The sequence below is a fragment of the Colletotrichum navitas genome (assembly GCF_030913465.1).
Source record: "Colletotrichum navitas strain CBS 125086 chromosome Unknown LY79scaffold_46, whole genome shotgun sequence".
Lineage (NCBI taxonomy): Eukaryota > Fungi > Ascomycota > Sordariomycetes > Glomerellales > Glomerellaceae > Colletotrichum > Colletotrichum navitas.
In genome coordinates this window covers 5,444-24,134 of record NW_026850592.1, presented here as the reverse complement: position 1 = coordinate 24,134, position 18,691 = coordinate 5,444, and the positions used below count along the sequence as shown (strand labels likewise).

At 42.4% G+C, this 18,691-nt stretch overlaps 5 protein-coding genes across 5 annotated transcripts; 2 read left to right on the top strand and 3 right to left on the bottom strand.

Moving 5' to 3' along the window:
• Nucleotides 1-27: 27 nt before the first annotated feature.
• LY79DRAFT_519108 (uncharacterized protein) lies at nt 28-681 on the top strand (the record flags this gene model as incomplete). Its single annotated transcript, XM_060555101.1, has 2 exons — nt 28-199; nt 266-681. The coding sequence occupies 2 exons, from the start codon at nt 28-30 to the stop codon at nt 679-681; spliced, it is 588 nt and encodes a 195-aa protein (XP_060412240.1).
• An 89-nt stretch (nt 682-770) lies between these two features.
• LY79DRAFT_273315 (short-chain dehydrogenase) lies at nt 771-2,348 on the bottom strand. Its single transcript, XM_060552040.1, has 3 exons — nt 1,743-2,348; nt 1,269-1,650; nt 771-1,158 (listed from the first exon to the last, which is right to left on the bottom strand). The coding sequence occupies exons 1-3, from the start codon at nt 2,035-2,037 to the stop codon at nt 861-863; spliced, it is 975 nt and encodes a 324-aa protein (XP_060412239.1). The 5' UTR covers nt 2,038-2,348; the 3' UTR covers nt 771-860.
• A 1,368-nt stretch (nt 2,349-3,716) lies between these two features.
• LY79DRAFT_591587 (uncharacterized protein) lies at nt 3,717-5,765 on the bottom strand (the record flags this gene model as incomplete). Its single annotated transcript, XM_060561298.1, is given in 7 exon segments — nt 3,717-4,026; nt 4,045-4,107; nt 4,162-4,491; nt 4,546-4,664; nt 4,722-5,014; nt 5,070-5,595; nt 5,679-5,765. The coding sequence occupies 7 exon segments, from the start codon at nt 5,763-5,765 to the stop codon at nt 3,717-3,719; spliced, it is 1,728 nt and encodes a 575-aa protein (XP_060412238.1).
• A 719-nt stretch (nt 5,766-6,484) lies between these two features.
• LY79DRAFT_519186 (glutathione-dependent formaldehyde-activating enzyme) lies at nt 6,485-7,022 on the top strand (the record flags this gene model as incomplete). The annotated part of the gene is made up of 2 exons (XM_060555111.1): nt 6,485-6,670; nt 6,708-7,022. 2 exons carry the CDS (start codon nt 6,485-6,487, stop codon nt 7,020-7,022), a joined length of 501 nt encoding a protein of 166 aa, XP_060412237.1.
• Nucleotides 7,023-8,129: 1,107 nt separating this feature from the next.
• LY79DRAFT_273230 (major facilitator superfamily transporter) lies at nt 8,130-10,352 on the bottom strand. Its single transcript, XM_060552039.1, has 6 exons — nt 9,576-10,352; nt 9,325-9,509; nt 9,069-9,244; nt 8,800-9,008; nt 8,571-8,740; nt 8,130-8,508 (listed from the first exon to the last, which is right to left on the bottom strand). Exons 1-6 carry the CDS (start codon nt 10,049-10,051, stop codon nt 8,249-8,251), a joined length of 1,476 nt encoding a protein of 491 aa, XP_060412236.1. The 5' UTR covers nt 10,052-10,352; the 3' UTR covers nt 8,130-8,248.
• Nucleotides 10,353-18,691: the final 8,339 nt, after the last annotated feature.

Sequence of the window (18,691 nt, the reverse complement as noted above, 5' to 3'; positions counted from 1 at the left end):
ACAACGCGATTGACCATAATCAACACCATGGGATCCTCCTCGTCAAAGGCTGCGCAAGGCGCCGCACGCAAGTTTCCGACCCGCGCGCCCGGCGCCGTGCCACCCATCTCCGCCGCTGGGAGAGCAGCTCCGGCTCCCACCCCGTCACAGCCCGCGCAGGCCCGGCCGCAGGCAAAGGCGGCGACGCTCAAGACAGATGGTCAGTCGATCCCCGGCTGTATTTCTTCCCGTGTGTGCTGTTCTCTAATCGTCAGCCCCCGCCCAGACATCGCCGCCGACTCCGTCAACCCAGACAGCGTCACGGCCGAATTCTCCTCTCGTCTCCAACAGATGGGCATCGTCCAGCCAAACCCGACCTTCTCCCCTACTTCTACCGCCGGCCCGAGCCCTCACGCGGACTTGATCCAGAACCCCGGCCCCCTGTTCCCCTCATCGTCGCGGAACGCGACGTTGGGCACGCTGGAAGCGAGGAGTCGGTTCCAGAAGCAGGCCGATGACGAGTTCGACGGCTTGGGCCGGAGTAGCAGCGAGGGAAGAGAGTTCCTGGACCTCAAAACAATCGTGCAGATGCACCTGATGCGAGACAAGGGCTATTCGCCTGCAGAGATCGAGGAGAGGCTAAACTTGAAGAAGGGTGTCGTGGCCAGGCTAGGACGACCAGGCATCACATCCCCAGCCTAGGGTTTCAGCGCCGGACACGAATGCCCTTTAATGTTCGAGATGTAAGAAGGCGAAAAAAAATGTAGTGTATTATAGGTGTACTGCTCTACCAAAGCGCAACCCGTCAGACCCCGTAAAGTCTGTGTGCATAACGACCAATCAAGTAACGCCGACGCTCGCTCTTTTTTCCCTCCCACCGTTCACCACGCGCAGTGCCCGCCGTCGATGCGCAAGTCGCTACCCGTCATGAAGCTGCTGGCGTCGCTCAGCAGGAACACGGCGGCGCCGCGGTACTCTTCAGGCAGACTGAGCCTTCCGAGCATGTTGTGCTTCGGCCACTCGACCTTGCGCTCCGGGTACGTCTCGAAGAGCGCCTCGACCATGGCGGTGACGATATAGCCGGGCGAGATGGTGTTGACGCGGATGCCGTGGGCGCCCCATTCGGCCGCCAGGTTGCGTGCGAGTTGCAGGACCGCCGCCTTGGAAGCGTTGTATGCACTGCAAAGATATGTAATTAGCCTTTTTTTCGTCTTTTCTTTTTTTTGTTTCTTCGTTCTTCTCATCCCCCCCCCTTTTTGGCTAGACGAGCTGGGAAGTGAGGCACTCACGGGCAAATCAAACCCCTGTTGGCAACCGTGCCACTCATGCTGGCAATCAAGACGATGCTGCCGGTGGTGTTGAGCCTCACCATCTGCCGCGCGACCGCCTGCGCCGTCATGAAGGCGCCGGTGACGTTGACGCCCATCATCTTGTCGACATCCTCAGCCTTGTACTCGAGCGCGGGCGTCTCTTGTTGAATGCCGGCGGCGGCAATGAGGCCGTCCACACGGCCATGCTTGTTGGCGATTCCCTCAACGATTTCGTTAAGGGCCGGAACGTCACGTACGTCGACTTGGTGGTATGTCAACGAAGTCGCAAGCTCGGCGCTGGCCCGGAGGGCAACCTTCTCAAAGTCCGGGTCAGGCTGAGGGAGACGGTCGATTGCATGGACTAGTGCGTTGCTGTCAGCCTTATTCTTGGGGAGCGATTTGGGATGACGTGGCTTCAGGTAGCTCATGCGGAGAGGAGGGTTTGGCTAGTACCTATGGCGCCGGCTTCCAGGAGAGCTTCAGCTTGTGTGAGACCGAGCCCTCGCGCACCGCCGGAGACGACGATGACCTTGCCCTGGAGGCTGAACTCTGGGAGAACACGGGGGAGGGCCGGCGCTGTCATGTGAGGTGCGAGAGGCTTGGGGTTCGGGTGGAAGGCTTCGGGCTGGTGTGGGACAATGGGAGCCACGGGGGCGGCCATGGGCTGCACTGCGAGTCTGGATAGTTTCCCTTGGGTCAATTGAGGTCCTAGATGGAGTGGCCGAAGACGGGTCAAGTACCGTGACATTTTTTGCGGTTTCAAAGAAATCCGGATGCGCGTGCGAGATAGAGATGGAGAGAGAGAGAGAGAGAGAGAGAGAGAGAGAGCGGGAATGGAGACTGTCAGGAAAGGATATTCTCCAAGTCCAGTATATGTGTGGCTTCGATGGTGAGAGGTCGATGACGAAGGTGGTTAATCCCCAGGTATGGATAGGGCGGAATGGTATCGGTCCAAAGGCGTGTGGCCGGGAGGCGGATGTTGTTTGGGAGAGCCGGGTTGTTGCTGAGATGAGTGAAGATGGGTGAGGAGTAATGAAGAGTTTGTCGGGAGCAGAGAGCATCGTGGACTGATTCTTATATCTCATCGACTCGAGCTCTGCCGGGTAGAGCTTCCCCGCACCCGCAATTCCGCCTTCCATCCCTCCCTTCCCCCCTCATCCCCTCTTCATCCTCTTCCTCGTCCGGTGCCATATGCCAATTGCAGCACCGGCACCCCAAGCTTCACGGCAGTGCCTGCCACGCATCCGCAGCATCAGTTGCTAGCGCCGTTGCGACAAGGGGTGGTTGATGATTGGGCTGATCACCTGGTACGGTGCCGCGTCAAGGGCTTGGTTCAATCTGTCTCGATTTGGTAGTTGGGCGCCGATGTATCACTGCCGGTTCCCGGATGTGGACTGGTGACGAGATGTCGGGCTCGTTCGTGTCCGGCTGGTCTGCGGCAAAGGTCCTCCAACCCTCGCCTCATCTTTTCTTAGAAAACCCCATTGGCGTCCATAGGAGCTTTTTCCGATGCAACATGCAACGTGCAACGCGCAACATGCGGCCGCGTCGGTGTCCCGGGGTTGCGTGTGGCTCGGCGCACTAAATCGGGAAGCTAGAACATTCAAGAACATGGGCCGAGGGCTGTCCGCGACAGGTCACGCGGGATGCAGGATCTGAGATGCCCATGTTTCGCGTGTCTCCCGTTCTTCCAAAGGCTCCGGGAGAGCGGTCGGTGAGTGGCCCACGACGGGTGTTTAGCCTGATGGTCGCGCGGCGGAAACATGACCGGTGCCGTGGTGCGGAAAATCGGTTGGTTTACCGAAAGCTAGGTATGGAGTTTTCGAAACGGAAACGTGATTCGCTGGGCATCGTGTCTGAAAGAAAGGGGCGATGTAAGGACCCGTTTATTACTCTACACTAACCCAGACTAATCTCACCGTTGGGTCGGATATGCATTATCGGGACAAGCGGAGGGTTGGGTCCAAGAGCTGCAGTAACACTGCACTATGTATTGTTAATCGCAACCCTTGCTGCTGCGTCTCTGTGTGCCCGAGGGTCCAGAACCTAAACAAACTTCCGCCCCCAGAAGTCCAGACCAACAGGGCCAACATCGAGGTGGGGAAACGCATGGTCCCTCTTCCCCGGGGGCCGGGACCGGGGCAGAGGTGAGAAGGGGGCGAGAATGCGGAGTACGGATATATAGAGTGCAGAGTTACTTCGCGCATGCGAACACGGTCCACCGGTATCCCCATTTGGGCAATCCGAGATGCTCATCACTTCTCCACGTCGACGAAGCTTCAGCCAACCACCCGAGGGAATAGATACCCGGAGAACAAAGTCCAGGCAATACATAGTAAGTCCAGTCGTAGAGTGATGCAGGCGTGACGCCGCAAGGTCCTTCTCCGACTTTCCTGTGGCTCCCTATGAGGCACACAACGCGCAAGCCTACGAGTGTCTGATGTTGTCGTGGTTCTTGTGACTCGACCGAGCCTCCCGGCCAAGACCAGAAGACCACTTGTCCTCCAGCCTCTGCACCCCCGTGTCGCCCTCCCTGGCGATCCACTGTTGAACGCCCCAGAAGGCTTTGAGATACGATATCCCGAGCACGAAGTCCTCGAACCCGATCGCCAGCCCCGTGACGGCCATCTTCCTCCTAACGAACCTCCCCTTGGCGTCCGGTGCCGCGTTCGGGACCGCCACCAGCATGATCCAGAGGAAAACCCCCGGGATCCGCTTCCACGTTGTCATGCTTACGCTCGTCAGCGCCTGTTACGCAGCCTCGAGCGTCTCGTCGTCATCAAACCGCGATATCTGACGCATCGACTCGATGGACCAGCTGTAGATCAGGGCAGCAATCCGGATAGTCTCGAGAATCCATTCCTATTCCGACGAGATCGCCAGGCGTTCGAAGCTGCCCCTATCGCGCAGTCTACTACGTAGCCAGGATGCGGTGGTGCGAATTTTCGATTTGCAGCTCGCCGAGGCCGATGCTGAAGTGACGGAAACCGTGAGGAACCGTACATCGTCCAGAATCTTGGCAGCCGGCGCGCACAACCCAAGCTTCCCAGCGATGCTCTCGAATCGAGATGAGGACGCCAGCAGTGGGCTGTCGTAGCAGTCAGGCCACGTCGTCGGGACCGGAATTTCCTCGTCTCGGACCGGATCGCTCTCCAGCCAGTAGAGATCCGTCTCGAAGGCGCACGCAATCTCATAGTCGGTGCTGGCAAGTTTATGGTAAGTCGACTGTCAACTCCGAGCGTCGACCCGCGCTTACAGAATCATGATGGACTCGCCCACAACGTCCCCCAGACCACGCATGCCTTTCCGGAGCTCGATCATGCGCTTGATGCCTCTCATGTGGGCAAACATACTTTCGTCGGCGCCCCAGAACCACTGTAAAGGGCGTCAATGCGATGTTGACGACGAACCAGCCATAAGCTAGTGCCTTACCTCCATAACCACAAGATTCACGATGGACCGGACCATCTCAATCGCGATGGCGTCGAACGGGCGCTCCATGTAATCCGCTATGATGGACAACACCCGGGCTTTGAGAGCGAGGGATTCTGGGTTCTTGGAGATTTCCACTCCCTGCTCAAGTGACTGGGTCGTCGACGACATCAAAATGCCGATGTTAGGGAACAGAGGGGACTGCAGCATCCACGGTAAAACATCTGTGAGAAAGATTGGCGGCTGGCTCTGCCCGTCAATGGACACCAAGTTGGGTGCGACGACCTCGATATCTACGTTGGAGAGTCAGACTGAGTCGCTTCTCGGAGCGACCACCGCCTCGCTTACAAAAGTGAAGAAGCTCTGCTGTTCTGGAGCTTTCAGGAAGCGGCATCCCATGGAGAGTCGTCACCTCCGTGAGTATGCCACCAATGGTAGCGGGACTGCTGTGATAAAATGCCATCGGGTCGCCATTCCCATCGAGGAAGAGATTGGTATGGGCCTTCGCCTTCGCCTTGGCCAAGGCCTCAGCTTCATCTTCAAGGCGACTGGAGAAGTGCGTTCTTGATCCTCCGAGGCCATCAACACCAGCATCTTGTAATCTGGCCCTTGCTCTCTGGTGGTTTCGCACAGCCAGGGCCCCTGGTAGGGTCGTGGACATGAACGGTAGTAAAGCTTTCGAATAAAGGTCATGGAATGCAACCTCTGGCTGCTTTCCCGATCCTCTTGACAGCGAGGACAAGTCAAAAGTCAGAACCCGGTCCTCGTACACTGGCCTAGGGTTATAAGAGTCGGCCTGAATGATGGTACACTCCACAGGCGGGAAGCGCCTCGAGCAGTTTACGCATGGCGCGTCTGACTGCCGGATAATGCACTGCGGCCTCCTTAGCCCGTATCCGCCAGTGACCAGGTGATCTATATGGATGCGGTCACGGGGGGGCTTTCTTCGTTGCTTACCTTCTGCTTCCGTCTCTGGCACTCGGTGCACGACTTTTGGACTCTCATCCGCCGCTTCGACGGGGGCTTCGACGACTCTGCGGCCATGATGTTTGAGAATGCTTCTCGGCACAAGGTGGAAATCAAATGTTCTTACACTGCTGGCTTTATCCAAACCGATCTGAAAGGACGGGCTGCCTAGATCCGTCCTATGACCACTGACATGCCTGTGATTCAGACACGGCTGAGACATGGCATGCGCCAATTCAATTATGGAATAGTACAGTGTAATGGAAGAGTGAAGTTGATTCCGATCATCTATCTACCGACTTTGCGTGCGCGATTGGGTTATCCTTTAAACTTGGGTTTTCGTACTTCGGATTGATGCATTCATCAATTTTGCCCTTCACTCTCGCTCATCGATCATCGCTGCGCCAGTCCTGTAAGAATTAGCCCACTAGCTTGGACCTCCCGGCGTTAAATATTACTACTGCTACTACTACTACTACTACTACTACTACTACTACTACTGTAAGAATTGGTTGATCGGCACCTGGTCACTACATTTGGGGTCGGCCCGAGGGCTTAGTGCTTACCTGCGTCGACCGAGCAAAGATGGATATCGTGCAGCGTTGTTTCGAGAAGTTTCGAGAAAGGTTTCGAGAATATACACCCAGGCTACGCAGTTGGCTATTTCGTTCAACATCCTGACCTCTCCTCGTTGACGTATCCGATTGTCTCGACGACTTCGTTCCTATAAATGTTGTGCCCCCGCATCGCGACGCCCAACACCTTCATCTTCCATCATCACCAGCGGCGGCATCGTCATGAGTACTTCAAACAACGTCGATATCCCCGACCCCATACCTTCTTTAATCGACGGAAGCTGCCTTTGCGGCGCAGTCAAGTACACCATCGGAGAGGGGTATGGCCTCACGGTACTATGTCACTGCAACAGCTGCCGCAAGTTCACCGGCTCATCATTCGGGGCCAACAGCTTAATCGATAGAAAGGTACGTTCCTTTGGACTCCTGGAACCAAACTCAGCAGACGAAGGCTCATGCTAACCTCTTCGTCGGTCAGAACCTAACTGTGCAAGACCCCGGCTCCAACGTCTCGGTGTACAAGTCCCAGACCGCCGATTCCGGCGGGACGCTGGCCCGTTCTTTTTGCAGGTTATGCGGCTCCTCGCTCTTCGTTGCTACCCATGAGACTTCGGACAAAGTGGCTGTTACTTCAGGGACCATGAATGACGCTCAAGGCGTCGAGGGCGACAACTTGTGGACACCGAAGTTGGAGTTCTTCTGTAAAAGAAAAGCGACGTGGTTGGCAACCGAAGGTACGGTGCAAAAAGACACCATGTAATTGTACCAAGATGCCATGAACGGTCCGAAGAACATATAGGCATGTGTGAGGAGCAAGATGGCAGACACGGACAGCATGCTATACTATGGCCATCCAACCGCTCTCTGCTGCCAAGGCCACGATCAGGCGCTAGATGGTTTCAATGAGTGCCTCTGCATCGCAGTAAAGGTCAAGCGTCACCGAATATTCGGCAAGCTGTTGGCCAAGAACCTATACAATTGAGGAATTACTGAAACCAGAATGCTTGGAATTTCTGATGCATCGAACATAAAGGACAAGTAACTCTCATAGAGTTATCATTTTGTACCGCTACAATAAGCACCGATGAGGACCGGACAGTCTTCCTCAGTCCTGTTAACCCAAGCTTCATTCAAACCGGACCCGACCCTCTGCGTGATTCCCGCAACCGATTCAAGTCCTGCAGTGTACTTTTTGTCGACTTTAACTGTAGACTCAATTATTTTCCAGGTTGCGCCGTTTCCATATCAGCGGACTTCATCAACTGGAAATCCATTGGCCATGCATTTACACGCAAGAGGCCAGCATCGGACGTGTCATTAGAGCGACGATAGTATCTCCAAAGCACTCCATATCATGTGCAGTGGCAGCATGCCGCATCCCTGCGTCTCCCTTCCCCGGACCGAAGACAAGGAAACGCCTGGTTTGCCCCATGCCGAGTTCTAGCTAGGATATTGCCAGATAAACACTTGCATGGTTCACTGCCATTTGAAACGTCACGTGGATGGTAGACATCTACTATGTACATGGATAGAACCAAGCGGGGAGCCCCCAGATCCTGGGGCCGGACTATAGGTAGAGTTAATAGGTGTGACGCCATTCTGACCACCGCCTCTTCGGTCCATCCCACGTTTCCCCACGTTCCACGCGGGGAGTATGTGAAAGCCAAGACCCAGGCGAACGTCCGTTAGGTCCTCAGATGATCCCACCTGGTGGCGGAGCCAACAGCGAGGGGGCCTCCACTCACTCATCGGGAAACTCTATAGTGGAAAACAGGCATTTGTGGTCTGCTGAGAACTGGATTAACCTGTCAGATTATTGGCTTTCTGTCAACATGAGTGATAACACGCAACCTTCACGACCGGTCGCAGGGAAACGTCAAAGTAGTTTAAATTGCAGCCTTGGTTACCAGCTGTGTCCCTTCTTTCTTATGGTCAAGAAACCAATCAAATAAACACGCTGCAAATGTTCCAAACACCTTGGATCCACTAGACTGTGTATCGGAAAAAGGTGGCGTTGTCGCCCTTGTGACGCTCAGCGGCCTTCTCCTCGGCCGTGTACTGAGCAGGGTCTTTGTACTCGCGATCCCGGCGAGCATTCTCGCGGCGCAGGTAGATAGTCATGAAGATTGAAAGACACATGGACATGGTCAACGTCGACAAGAGCGTGCCATGGCCGGGGTAGTAGTGGGGCTTGTCCTTTGCCTGATAGAGGAAACCGGCGATGGCACCACCAAGGTTGCCGAAACCTGCAACTGTGTAAGCGGTTGAAACCCACAAAGCAACAAGATCGGTACTGAAGTCGACTTACCGACGTGCATAGCGATACCAACGCCTCGCTTGACCGAGCCTCCAATGTTGTTGCCGTTCCACGCGACTCCCTGGGGGACGTTGGGGTAGATACCGGAGGCAGCGAAGAAGCAACCGGCATATTTGACCCCGTTGCTCTCGGAAGAGAGTAGCATGACGAAGCCAGCCATACTGAAGAAACCGGTTAGCCGCAGATGCTCTGTCATCTAGGGGCGCGGGGGATGACATACCCTACAAGGCAGAAGAATATCATGTAGATACCACGCTGTCGGTGACGATCAGCCAGCCAACCGCCGCCAATGCAGCATACGCAGGCCACAATGTACGGGGGTACGGTCATCAGCTGGGCCGTCTCGTTGGTGTATCCGAGTCCGCTAACAATGGTTGGGAGGAAGAGGGAGTAGGAGTACAGCGGGGTGTAGACTCCGATGGTGATGAACTACAGTGTCGTCAGTATCCCCTCTCGATGTGGAACGTACTGGCAGGGGTCTAGACTCACCATGTGCACCCAAATCTTCCAGTCCTTCATGGCATCCTTGAAGTAGGCCATGCTAAACTCATCGGCAAGGGCAGACCGGTCCTGTTCCAGGCGACGAGTGACCTCCTCCTTCTCGGCAACGGTTAGGAACTTGGCAGTGGCGGGGTAGTCGTTCATTATGAAGAAGGCGGCGATAGCTGTGTGGAAATGGAGGTCCATGGTTAGTTTTGTGTCATCACCAGAGGCTGATTCGGGTCTGGGCTTCCCCCTAGCTTACCGACAGCGAAAGTGATGATTCCCTCTAGTATGAAGATCCACGCCCAACCGGGTCTACCTCCGACTCCGTCCATCTCGACTATGCCTCGAGCAAGAAGACCTCCAAAAGCACCGGCAGCAGTGGCAGCAGAGAAGAAGATGGCCATGCGAAGACCACATTCGTGGCGTCGGTACCACATGGTGATGCTGGAGACATGAGGGTCAGATGACGGTGATTGGCGAGAGAGATGGTCCCGGACAAGGAGCACTCACTAGTAGGTGATACCCGGGAACAAACCACCCTCGGCGAGGCCGAGAGCCATGCGAGCGGCCAACAAACCCGGGAAGTTATGAACAACACCCATAAGGGTGCAGCAGACGCCCCAAGCGATCATGATGGAAGGGATCCAGATAGAAGGGCGGAAGCGCTTCATGGCCAAGTTGGAGGGTATCTCAGCGGCGACATACCAGGGGAAAAATACAGACAGAGCCACGTTGTAGTCAAGGCCCCTCATGCCGAGATCCGCCTCGATACCAGCCAGTCTAGCATTACCGATGTTGGTGCGGTCCAAGAAGGACAGCAAATACAACAAGGCAAGGAATGGAATCAGAGTCCAATCGATCTTTCGAACAAGTCTCTTTGTGGCGGCCTGGTCAAACCCGCTTCTATCGGGGTCGCTCGCGTATTCGACCTCAATAGAAGGGTCGACAGCTACGCCCGCCTTGACATCTTTCTCAGAGGTCGACATGTTGGGCTATGAGTGGTTTTGCAGACGGCTCCAGTTGATTTCCGGAGAAAAGGCTGCGTCTCGAAACACGGAATGTCACCGAATGTCGGCCGGATGATAAGCAAAACCTCCCACAAGTGGTGTTTATGGTTTGAGAAGGGCGGTGGGCTGTGGAATGGCTACGGGCACCCAAAACAGCTGATACCAAGAGGGAAACAGCCTTCTATGACTGTCTCGGAAAACAGTAATCGGGCGCGACAGGAAGGCCAATGAAGACAAACCAAAGCTGGAGGGACGAAAACGAAGCTGGACGGTGTTATGGCGAGCAACCCGTGTCGGGTGCCTCGACGGAACGTGTTGTACGCGGTGTCGGGTATTGATGTACCGAGTTGGATCGAGACGGAGGCTCAAGACGTGTCTCTATCTTGGCGTATCACACGGAGTCAGCGAAACCCGAATAGGTCAAAGAGAGGGAGAGCCAGAAAGGGGAAGAGGAAGCAGGTGAAACCGTCGAAGCGGTGCAAATCCGCAAGGAAGAAGCTGCCCTCTTTAAATGATTAACCAGCAACACGACATGGGCAAAGACGGTTGAACAAACACGAATAAACACGAGAGAGTCAACCCATCAACCAACCAGCCAACCCCCCAGTGTCTTAGTCTCTTGGCAATCGACTTAGTGTACTATATATCCACGGGCTTGCGGAAGAGGAGGAGAGGGAAAATGAAAATAAAGCAAAATGAATGATACCCAAAGCCCTGATGTCTTATGTGAGCGGTACGTACTGCCCTTGCCTTGCCTTGACTTGCCTTACCTTGCCTTGCATACTTAGCATGCATGATGGAGATGGCCAAAATATCCCTTTAGTTGCGAACGGACCCCACTAACCCCTGGGTAGACCCACCCCCACTTTTACCCCTCACTTTTAGATATATATAACAATATATTGTTTTAGAATATTATTTTGTTAGCAACTACTACTAATTTTAATATTATTACTAACATTATTATTAAAATTACTATTAAAATTATAATATCTTCTAATTTAGATACCTCTATATATAGTACTATTTATATAAAGGTCTTACTAGAGGACCTTACTATTGTTTACCTAGATAACTATATCCTAGAGTAGTATAATAACGTAATAATTTAGCCTAATAAGCCTCTAGCTGCCCTAGGCCCTCTAGGCTTCTTTATTCTGTTTAAGGTACTAGACTAGTAGCCTAAGGTCTATAGGCTATTTGTTATAGGACAAGTGCCTTATATAGTAGATAGACAGGTAGGACGTAGGATTACCCTGTTAGCATATGTCTAGGCATATACCTAGGGGTATATATCCTATTGCCTATTTCCTCTTATAAGGAAGGGCAACCTTAATAGACAACTTACACTAATACCTAGCTCTTGTCCTATGTTATTTATTTAGCTTTTATTATTATTACCTTATTTTACTACTCTACTATTATACTTTACCTTTACACTATATTACTTTATATTACCTATTATAGCCTTACTTCTCCTATTAGATCTATAATAGCTAGTAAAAGGCTATATTAAGTAGTAGTATAACTACCTTAATCTACACCTTTAAAATTTTTTTTTACTAGGATATAGTAAAGATACCCTTTACTTTAATAAGAATTAGCTTATAAAAACAGTATACTAAGGCTAGTATAACTAGGCTAAATTACTAATATATAGTGTATATATATATAGCTTTAGTAGAATCTAAATTATAAAGTTACCTATTCTTTACTATAGAGCCTTTATAATAATATATATACTTTATATTTATAGAATTTAATAGTAATAGGCTATTCTATAGATAATAAACTAGTAAAAAGGGTTTAAACTAGATAGTAGTAATATAGTTAATTTATTCTAGATAAGATTAAACTCTAGATAGTAAAAAGAATTATTAAGAACACAAGAGAGTATCTAGACCTATATATATAGCTTTATATAAAAGCTATAGATATTTATTATCTTATACTAACTTATAAACCTCTTAGTTATTAAAAAACCTAGTTATACTAAAAAGATATATAACTAAGTAAGTACTAATACCCTTAAAAAATCCTTCTTAATAAACTAACTTAAATAAAGATATTATAATAAGTAAGGCCTTTACTAAAGTAAAAATATTTTACTAGATAGTATATTACTAAAGTAAATAAAGGTATAGTAATATTATAGTAATTACTAAAAGGTAAAAGACTAGAAATTATAGGCCTACTAGGCTTCTATACTAGCCTACTAATAGATCTTACTAAGAAAAGTAGACTACTAGTTTATCTTTAATAACACTTATACTTTATACTAAGTTAATTCTTAGCTAGCGTAAGTAGCTACCTATATAGCCTAGACCTACTAAGGTTTTAGCCTATATAGGCCTAGATAGTATAAGCCTTTTACTTATCTTATAGAGTATATTAATAACCTTTACTATTAAAGTAATAATATATATACTACCTATAGCCTAAGGACTACTAGTAGTATACCTATTCCCCTAGGGAACTACCTAGGTAGACTACTAAGTGCTACTTACCTTCTATACACTTAACACTATTAGACTTAATAGTTAAGTAGGCTTAAGCTTATAAAGACTACTACCTCTAAGTTAACTAGTAATTAACCTTATATAGTAAAGATAAGCATTAGCCTTAATAATACCTTTTACTATAGGCCTAATACTACTAATAAATATAAATAAGTTTATAGTAGCTTTCTTTTATACTATAGTAGCCTAGATATAGTAGGCTAAGACCTTATTAAGTTCTATAACTAGCCTAGGTTATACACTAGCCTAGATATACCTAATAATAATAGTTAAGATATTCTAGCTAAATATAGACACTAAATATTACTTACTTAACCTTATCTTTTATAACTACTATATAATATATTACTATAAGGTAAAGTTATAGATCTAAGTAGTTAAGTAGTATATTTAAATAGATTATCCTTATAGTGTTTTAGTTAAATAGTTTAGTAATAACTCTATAGTTAAGTATATAACTAGTAAGAATTTTAACTTATAACTAAAGAATAATACTAGCTAAAAGAATAAAGGTAGTTATATATTACTAGATATCTTAAGAATATTTTAGCTTATCCTTTATTAATATAGAGAAGTAGTTTAAAAGAACTACTTTACTATTAAGAAAGTTAATAAGTAGAATAATATTTATACCTTTACCTAATCTACTTTAAATACACTAAGGTATAAGGTAACTAAACCTAGTGCTAATAGCTAATAAGGTTCTATAATAACTTTACCTTTAACTTTAGTAATTCCTTTATAAACCTAGGGAATATAACTCCTTAGATATATATATTATACTTATAGAGAATAACACTAAGTACTATAAGATATAGTACCTAGATTATATTATAACCTAGTGTATATTAATAATACTACTAACTAGAATAATATAGTTAGTAATATAGTACTATAGAGAAGTAACTAGGATATATAGGATCTAATATAGACACCTATAAGGACCTTTATATAGTAGACCCCTCTAATATAGAGGAAGAGATACTACTCTATAAAGATCCTATAATAATAATAATAGGCGCTTAAGAAACTACTGCCTATATAATAATAGTCCTTAAGGAAACTATAGAGATACTAGAACTATAGTAACTATTAATAAGACACTAAAGACTAATATAACTACTAAGATAACTTAGACTACTATATATATAACTAGTAGCCTTAGTAAAAAAATAAATAAAGAAGTAGTTAAAGATAATAAGTAAAATATACTTACTAATTAATAAAAAAATAAAGTCTAATTTATCTAAGAATATAATAAAGATATAGATCCTATATTAATAAGCTTATTAAAGATAAGTATATACTTAAAGAAACAAAGGAATTTCCCTAATCCTAGGAGTAATATAAACTTTATCTTAATACTAAAGACCTAGGACTATAAGCAATAGAGGAGCTAAAGATAGTTACTAAAGATCCTAAAGACCCTAAGGACCTATACCCTTAATAAGATAAGGTTAAAAGTACCTTAAGTAAGCTATTAAGGTATATAAGAAAAAGAACCTAAGGAGGTCCTAATAAAAGCTAACTACTAATAATACTATAAACTTTACTTTTAAACTAGTAAAGTTATTAAGGCTATTATAAAGCTAATAAGAAAGAAGTTACTATAAGTGTACTTATCTTTAAATTAAAGCCTAGGTAAATAAGGACTTAGAGGACTACTTAGTGTATATTAATACTAGTGTATTAGTAATTTTTACTAAATATAACTAAGTAAAAAGATTTATAAAGAACCTAAGATTTTCTTTACTAAGCTATATAAAGTAAAAGCTATAGGATTATTATTTATATTAATAAAGATATTACTTTAATATATACTTTATTAGAATAGTAAAAGCACTAAGATAAAGGTCTATATAATAATTATAGTAAGAGTAGTTAAAAAACTTTAGCCTACTTACTACTTAGTATACCTTTCTATAATAACTATAGTATAGTAGTAGATTTTAATAAAAATAGGTAAAGCTTAGGTTAGCCTATAATATAATAATCCTAGTAATAGTAAAAATTACTTCTTATTATAAGAAAGTTATAGCCTAATATATAGTAATAATATTACTAGATTTAGTCTACTACCTCCTATTAACTTTATTAACCTTCCTAAGAAATATAATAAAGAAAGTAACTTATATAAATATTAAGTATACTTAACTAATAAATTTACCTTTAATATAATATTAGATTTATTAACCCCTAAGGTAATACTAGTCTATAATAATATAGGTAGACTAATTACTATTAAGAAAGGTATAAAGGTAGTATAAATCTCCTAGTATATAAAGGAAGTCTATATAGCTTATTATAGAGGAAGCACTAGATATAATTACTTATAGTAATATAGTAAACTTCTTAATATTACTAACAAGTTCTTTAATAGTAAAGTAAGACTACTATAATAGTAGACCTAGTAATAAATTAATAAACCTACTATTACTAGCTAAAGAGGTGCCTAGATATAGGATAATAAAACCTAACTTTTACCTTATAATAACTAACTACTATAAAGTAAAGATCTATATAGATAATCCTAAGTATATAGAAAAGCTAAAGACTATACTTAATAAATATTATATCTACTATAACTATAGGTTAATACTATACTAGATAAAGATAAGATAAAGATTAAGCTACTTAATAGATAGTAAAACTAGAAATAGAATGTTTATATATTTTACTTAGTCTTAAGGATATAAAGCTTCTTAATAAATAAAATAACTAGTAATATAAGATTAGTAAAATTAGTTAGTAATAACGCCTAGTAGTACTAGCCTACCTTCTTTTTATAGTATAGAATACTATAAGGACAAGATAAAATATAAAGGGTATATAGTTACTAATATAAGGCCCTTAATAAGTAGGCTACACTAAACGTTTATCCTCTGCCTAACTAAGAGGACATTATATAGAGACTTTAAGGCAAAAAGAAGATAATAATATTTAATACCTTAGGGTTCTTTTACTAGCTAAGAGTATATTTACCTTATAAAGACTATATAGTAATAATAAGCCTATAAAGGCTTAAATACTTTAACGTAGTACTTATAGGCTTTAAGAACTTACTAGCTTACGCTAGTGCTTTATAGACTATATCTTTTTAAATATTACTACTTTATAAAGGTATATATTAATAATATTATAATTTTTAGTAACTTTAATAAAGACTACCTCTAGCACCTAGAGATAGTCCTATAAATTCTTAATAAATACTACATCTATATTAGTGCTAAGAAATTATTTATTAGCTTCTTATCTATAAAGCTTCTTAGCTATATAGTTAATAGTAATAGTATATATAAAATAGACAACTATATTTAAGCCTTTAGTTAACTAGCTTTCCTATGTAGCCTTTAAGACCTTAAGATATATCTTAGTATAAGTAGTTAGTTATAAATAAAGATACTATAGTTTAATATAATTATAGATTTACTCTACTAGAGAAAAGTAAAACTTAATAAATAATTATAAAAGAGAATACACTAAAACCTAGAATAACTTGTTAGTATAAAGTAAAAATTATTACTAAGGAGACCTTTAACCCTATAGCTAAAGAACTTAATATATAGAAGACCTTATAAAGAAACTTTATAATTAGGCTATATATTATTACTATAACCCTAAGAAGCTACTCTTCTTTAAGATTAATGTATATATTAATAGCTTTAGGCTTATAGTGTTCTAACTTAACTATAACTAAATAAAGAGAAAATACTTAAAATTAATATATTAAATAATTATATTAACCTTATTCTTTTCCTCTTATAGACTATAACGTAGGTAAAGAAATATTTTAGTATAACTAAGGCTAAAGTAGTAGCTATTATATAGGCTATTAAAAAGCTCTAGAAACTTATCTAGTTAAATAGATATAAGGTTAATATTCTTATAGACTATATAGCTATAAAAGGTATTATTACTTATATATTATTATAGATAATAGACCTTAATAAGGCTAACCTATGTCTTACTAATACTACTAACTACTTCTCCTAATTTTAGCTTTAAATCTTCTATGTCCTAGGTAAGCTTAATATAGTACTAAACGCACTGTCCTAACTCCTAGTCACTTAACCTAACCTTATAAAGTATTTTTATATAAAGATAAGCTTATAGATATTAATAACAAGGACAAGGTTAAAGATATAGTAGTAGTATAGTATATAAGTAATAAACCTCTAAGCCTAAGAAAGGCTACTATAATAATAGTATAAATTAATAATAAGTTTATAAAGAGTATTATTATAGGCTACTAGAATAATAAGAAATTTAAGGACTTAAAGGTATAGATTATATAAATATAAAAGATAGTTATAAATATATTACCTTAGATAAAGTAAAAAAGGATTAATAACTCTCTTATAAATAATAGCGCTAGCCCTATATAGCTATACTACTATAGGAGATTAATTTAGGGGATTAATCTTTTATATAGCCTTAGATAGTATATATAGACTTTATATCCTAAAACCTTTTATAAGAAAAGTGTTTACTTTTGCTTACAACAAGAAGTTTTACTTTAAGTGTAATAGAATACTTACTAAGCTTTAAAGCTTCTATATCCCTAGAAAAGTAAAGTTAATAAAAGCTTATATTATTTACTGCCTAGTATACTAAAGTAATTAGATAGATTACTAAAAGGCTATAGGATCTTTTAACTTATTATAATACCTAGTGTACCTACTACACTATCTCTATAGACTTTATTATAAATATACTAAAAGTCTTAACCTAAAGTAACTTTTAGGCTATACCTAACTTCTATATATTTAATAGCCTTTATACTATAACCTATAAGTTTAGTAAGAAAATCTTACTTATCTTAGGATATATAAGGTATAAGGCTTACTACTAGGCCTAAGTATTACTTTAAACACTTATAATATATAACTAAGGACTACTAATAGTAATTATTAGTAACTATATATTATATAGAATATTACTAACTAACACTGCTTTCTAGAATAATGTTACTTATTAATCTAACCCTTGCTCTTAAATATAAATACTTACAGTAGAATTACTAAGCAAGGTAATATTTAAGGAACATAGATTATAGCACTATAGATAGAAGAAATAAGCCACTTTTAACTATATAAATTACCCCTTAAATATACTGCTTAATAATAGTTATAAGCCTAGCTTTAACTTAATTTATAAGTAATAATAACCCTTACTATTATAAAGTAGTATACGCTTAGAAATACCTTTCTTAAAACTAATACTTTTTCTTAACTTTATCCTACGCCTATAATACCTTTAGAAGTAATAGTAAGCCTACTAACTAATACTTATCTTTATAGCCTTTTAACTATATATAAAGATTAGTTCCTATAGTATATAAAGCTTTACTTTTATACTACCTAACGTAAAGTCTAGTAATTTATTAATCTAGATAATAAGGAGGAGCTCCCTAAGCACCTAGAAGCGCCTTTGCTAGCTAAATACGTTGTAGAGTAAAACGCTAAACGCTAAAGGTAATATAAAGCTAACCTTATAAGCTAGAACAACCTCTTAGTTAGCTAGTAAGTAAGGTAGTAAGGCTAAGAGCCTATTTAACTAGTAATACTTACTATTAATAATAAAGTAATAAAGTAAGAATAGATTATTACTATAAGTAATTTATTCTTTACTAAGCTAAGGATATATAAACAGTAAAAAGTAAATAACCTATTATTAAGCTAAGTTAACACTATAGTTATAAAGGAGATTATAAAGGGTATATAGCTATAATTACTAAATAATAATATTAACTTTACCCTTTATATAACTATTTTAGAGATTAAACAATAATATACTTTTTCTTATAATATAGTAAGTAATATAGCCTATAATAATTATAATAAGATTCTTATATATACCTTGTTAATAAATAACCTATTTACTTAGCTTAGAGAATAGTGTACTACCTTAATAAAGGCTAAAGTATATAGTATCCCTAAGATCTAAGGCACTCTCCTAATTAAGACCTTCTTATATACTATTAAGCAGTAAATTACTTCCTCCTAGGCAAGTAGTAAGCTAAATAACTTTATAAAGACTAAATAATATAAAGGACAGTAAATAACCCTAAGAGAATATAGTAAGTTACTAAGTAATTTAC

Bases quoted from the DNA above. Each gene is read 5' to 3' on its own strand.
- LY79DRAFT_273315 (XM_060552040.1), bottom strand. From the start codon at position 2,037: ATGTCACGGTACTTGACCCGTCTTCGGCCACTCCATCTAGGACCTCAA. The intron at 1,651-1,742 runs GTACTAGCCAAA...GCAACGCACTAG, and splicing joins CCTGGAAGCCGGCGCCATAG to TCCATGCAATCGACCGTCTC. The intron at 1,159-1,268 runs GTGAGTGCCTCA...ATATCTTTGCAG, and splicing joins AACAGGGGTTTGATTTGCCC to TGCATACAACGCTTCCAAGG.
- LY79DRAFT_273230 (XM_060552039.1), bottom strand. From the start codon at position 10,051: ATGTCGACCTCTGAGAAAGATGTCAAGGCGGGCGTAGCTGTCGACCCT. The intron at 9,510-9,575 runs GTGAGTGCTCCT...TCATGTCTCCAG, and splicing joins TTCCCGGGTATCACCTACTA to CATCACCATGTGGTACCGAC. The intron at 8,741-8,799 runs GTATGTCATCCC...CGGTTTCTTCAG, and splicing joins ATATTCTTCTGCCTTGTAGG to TATGGCTGGCTTCGTCATGC.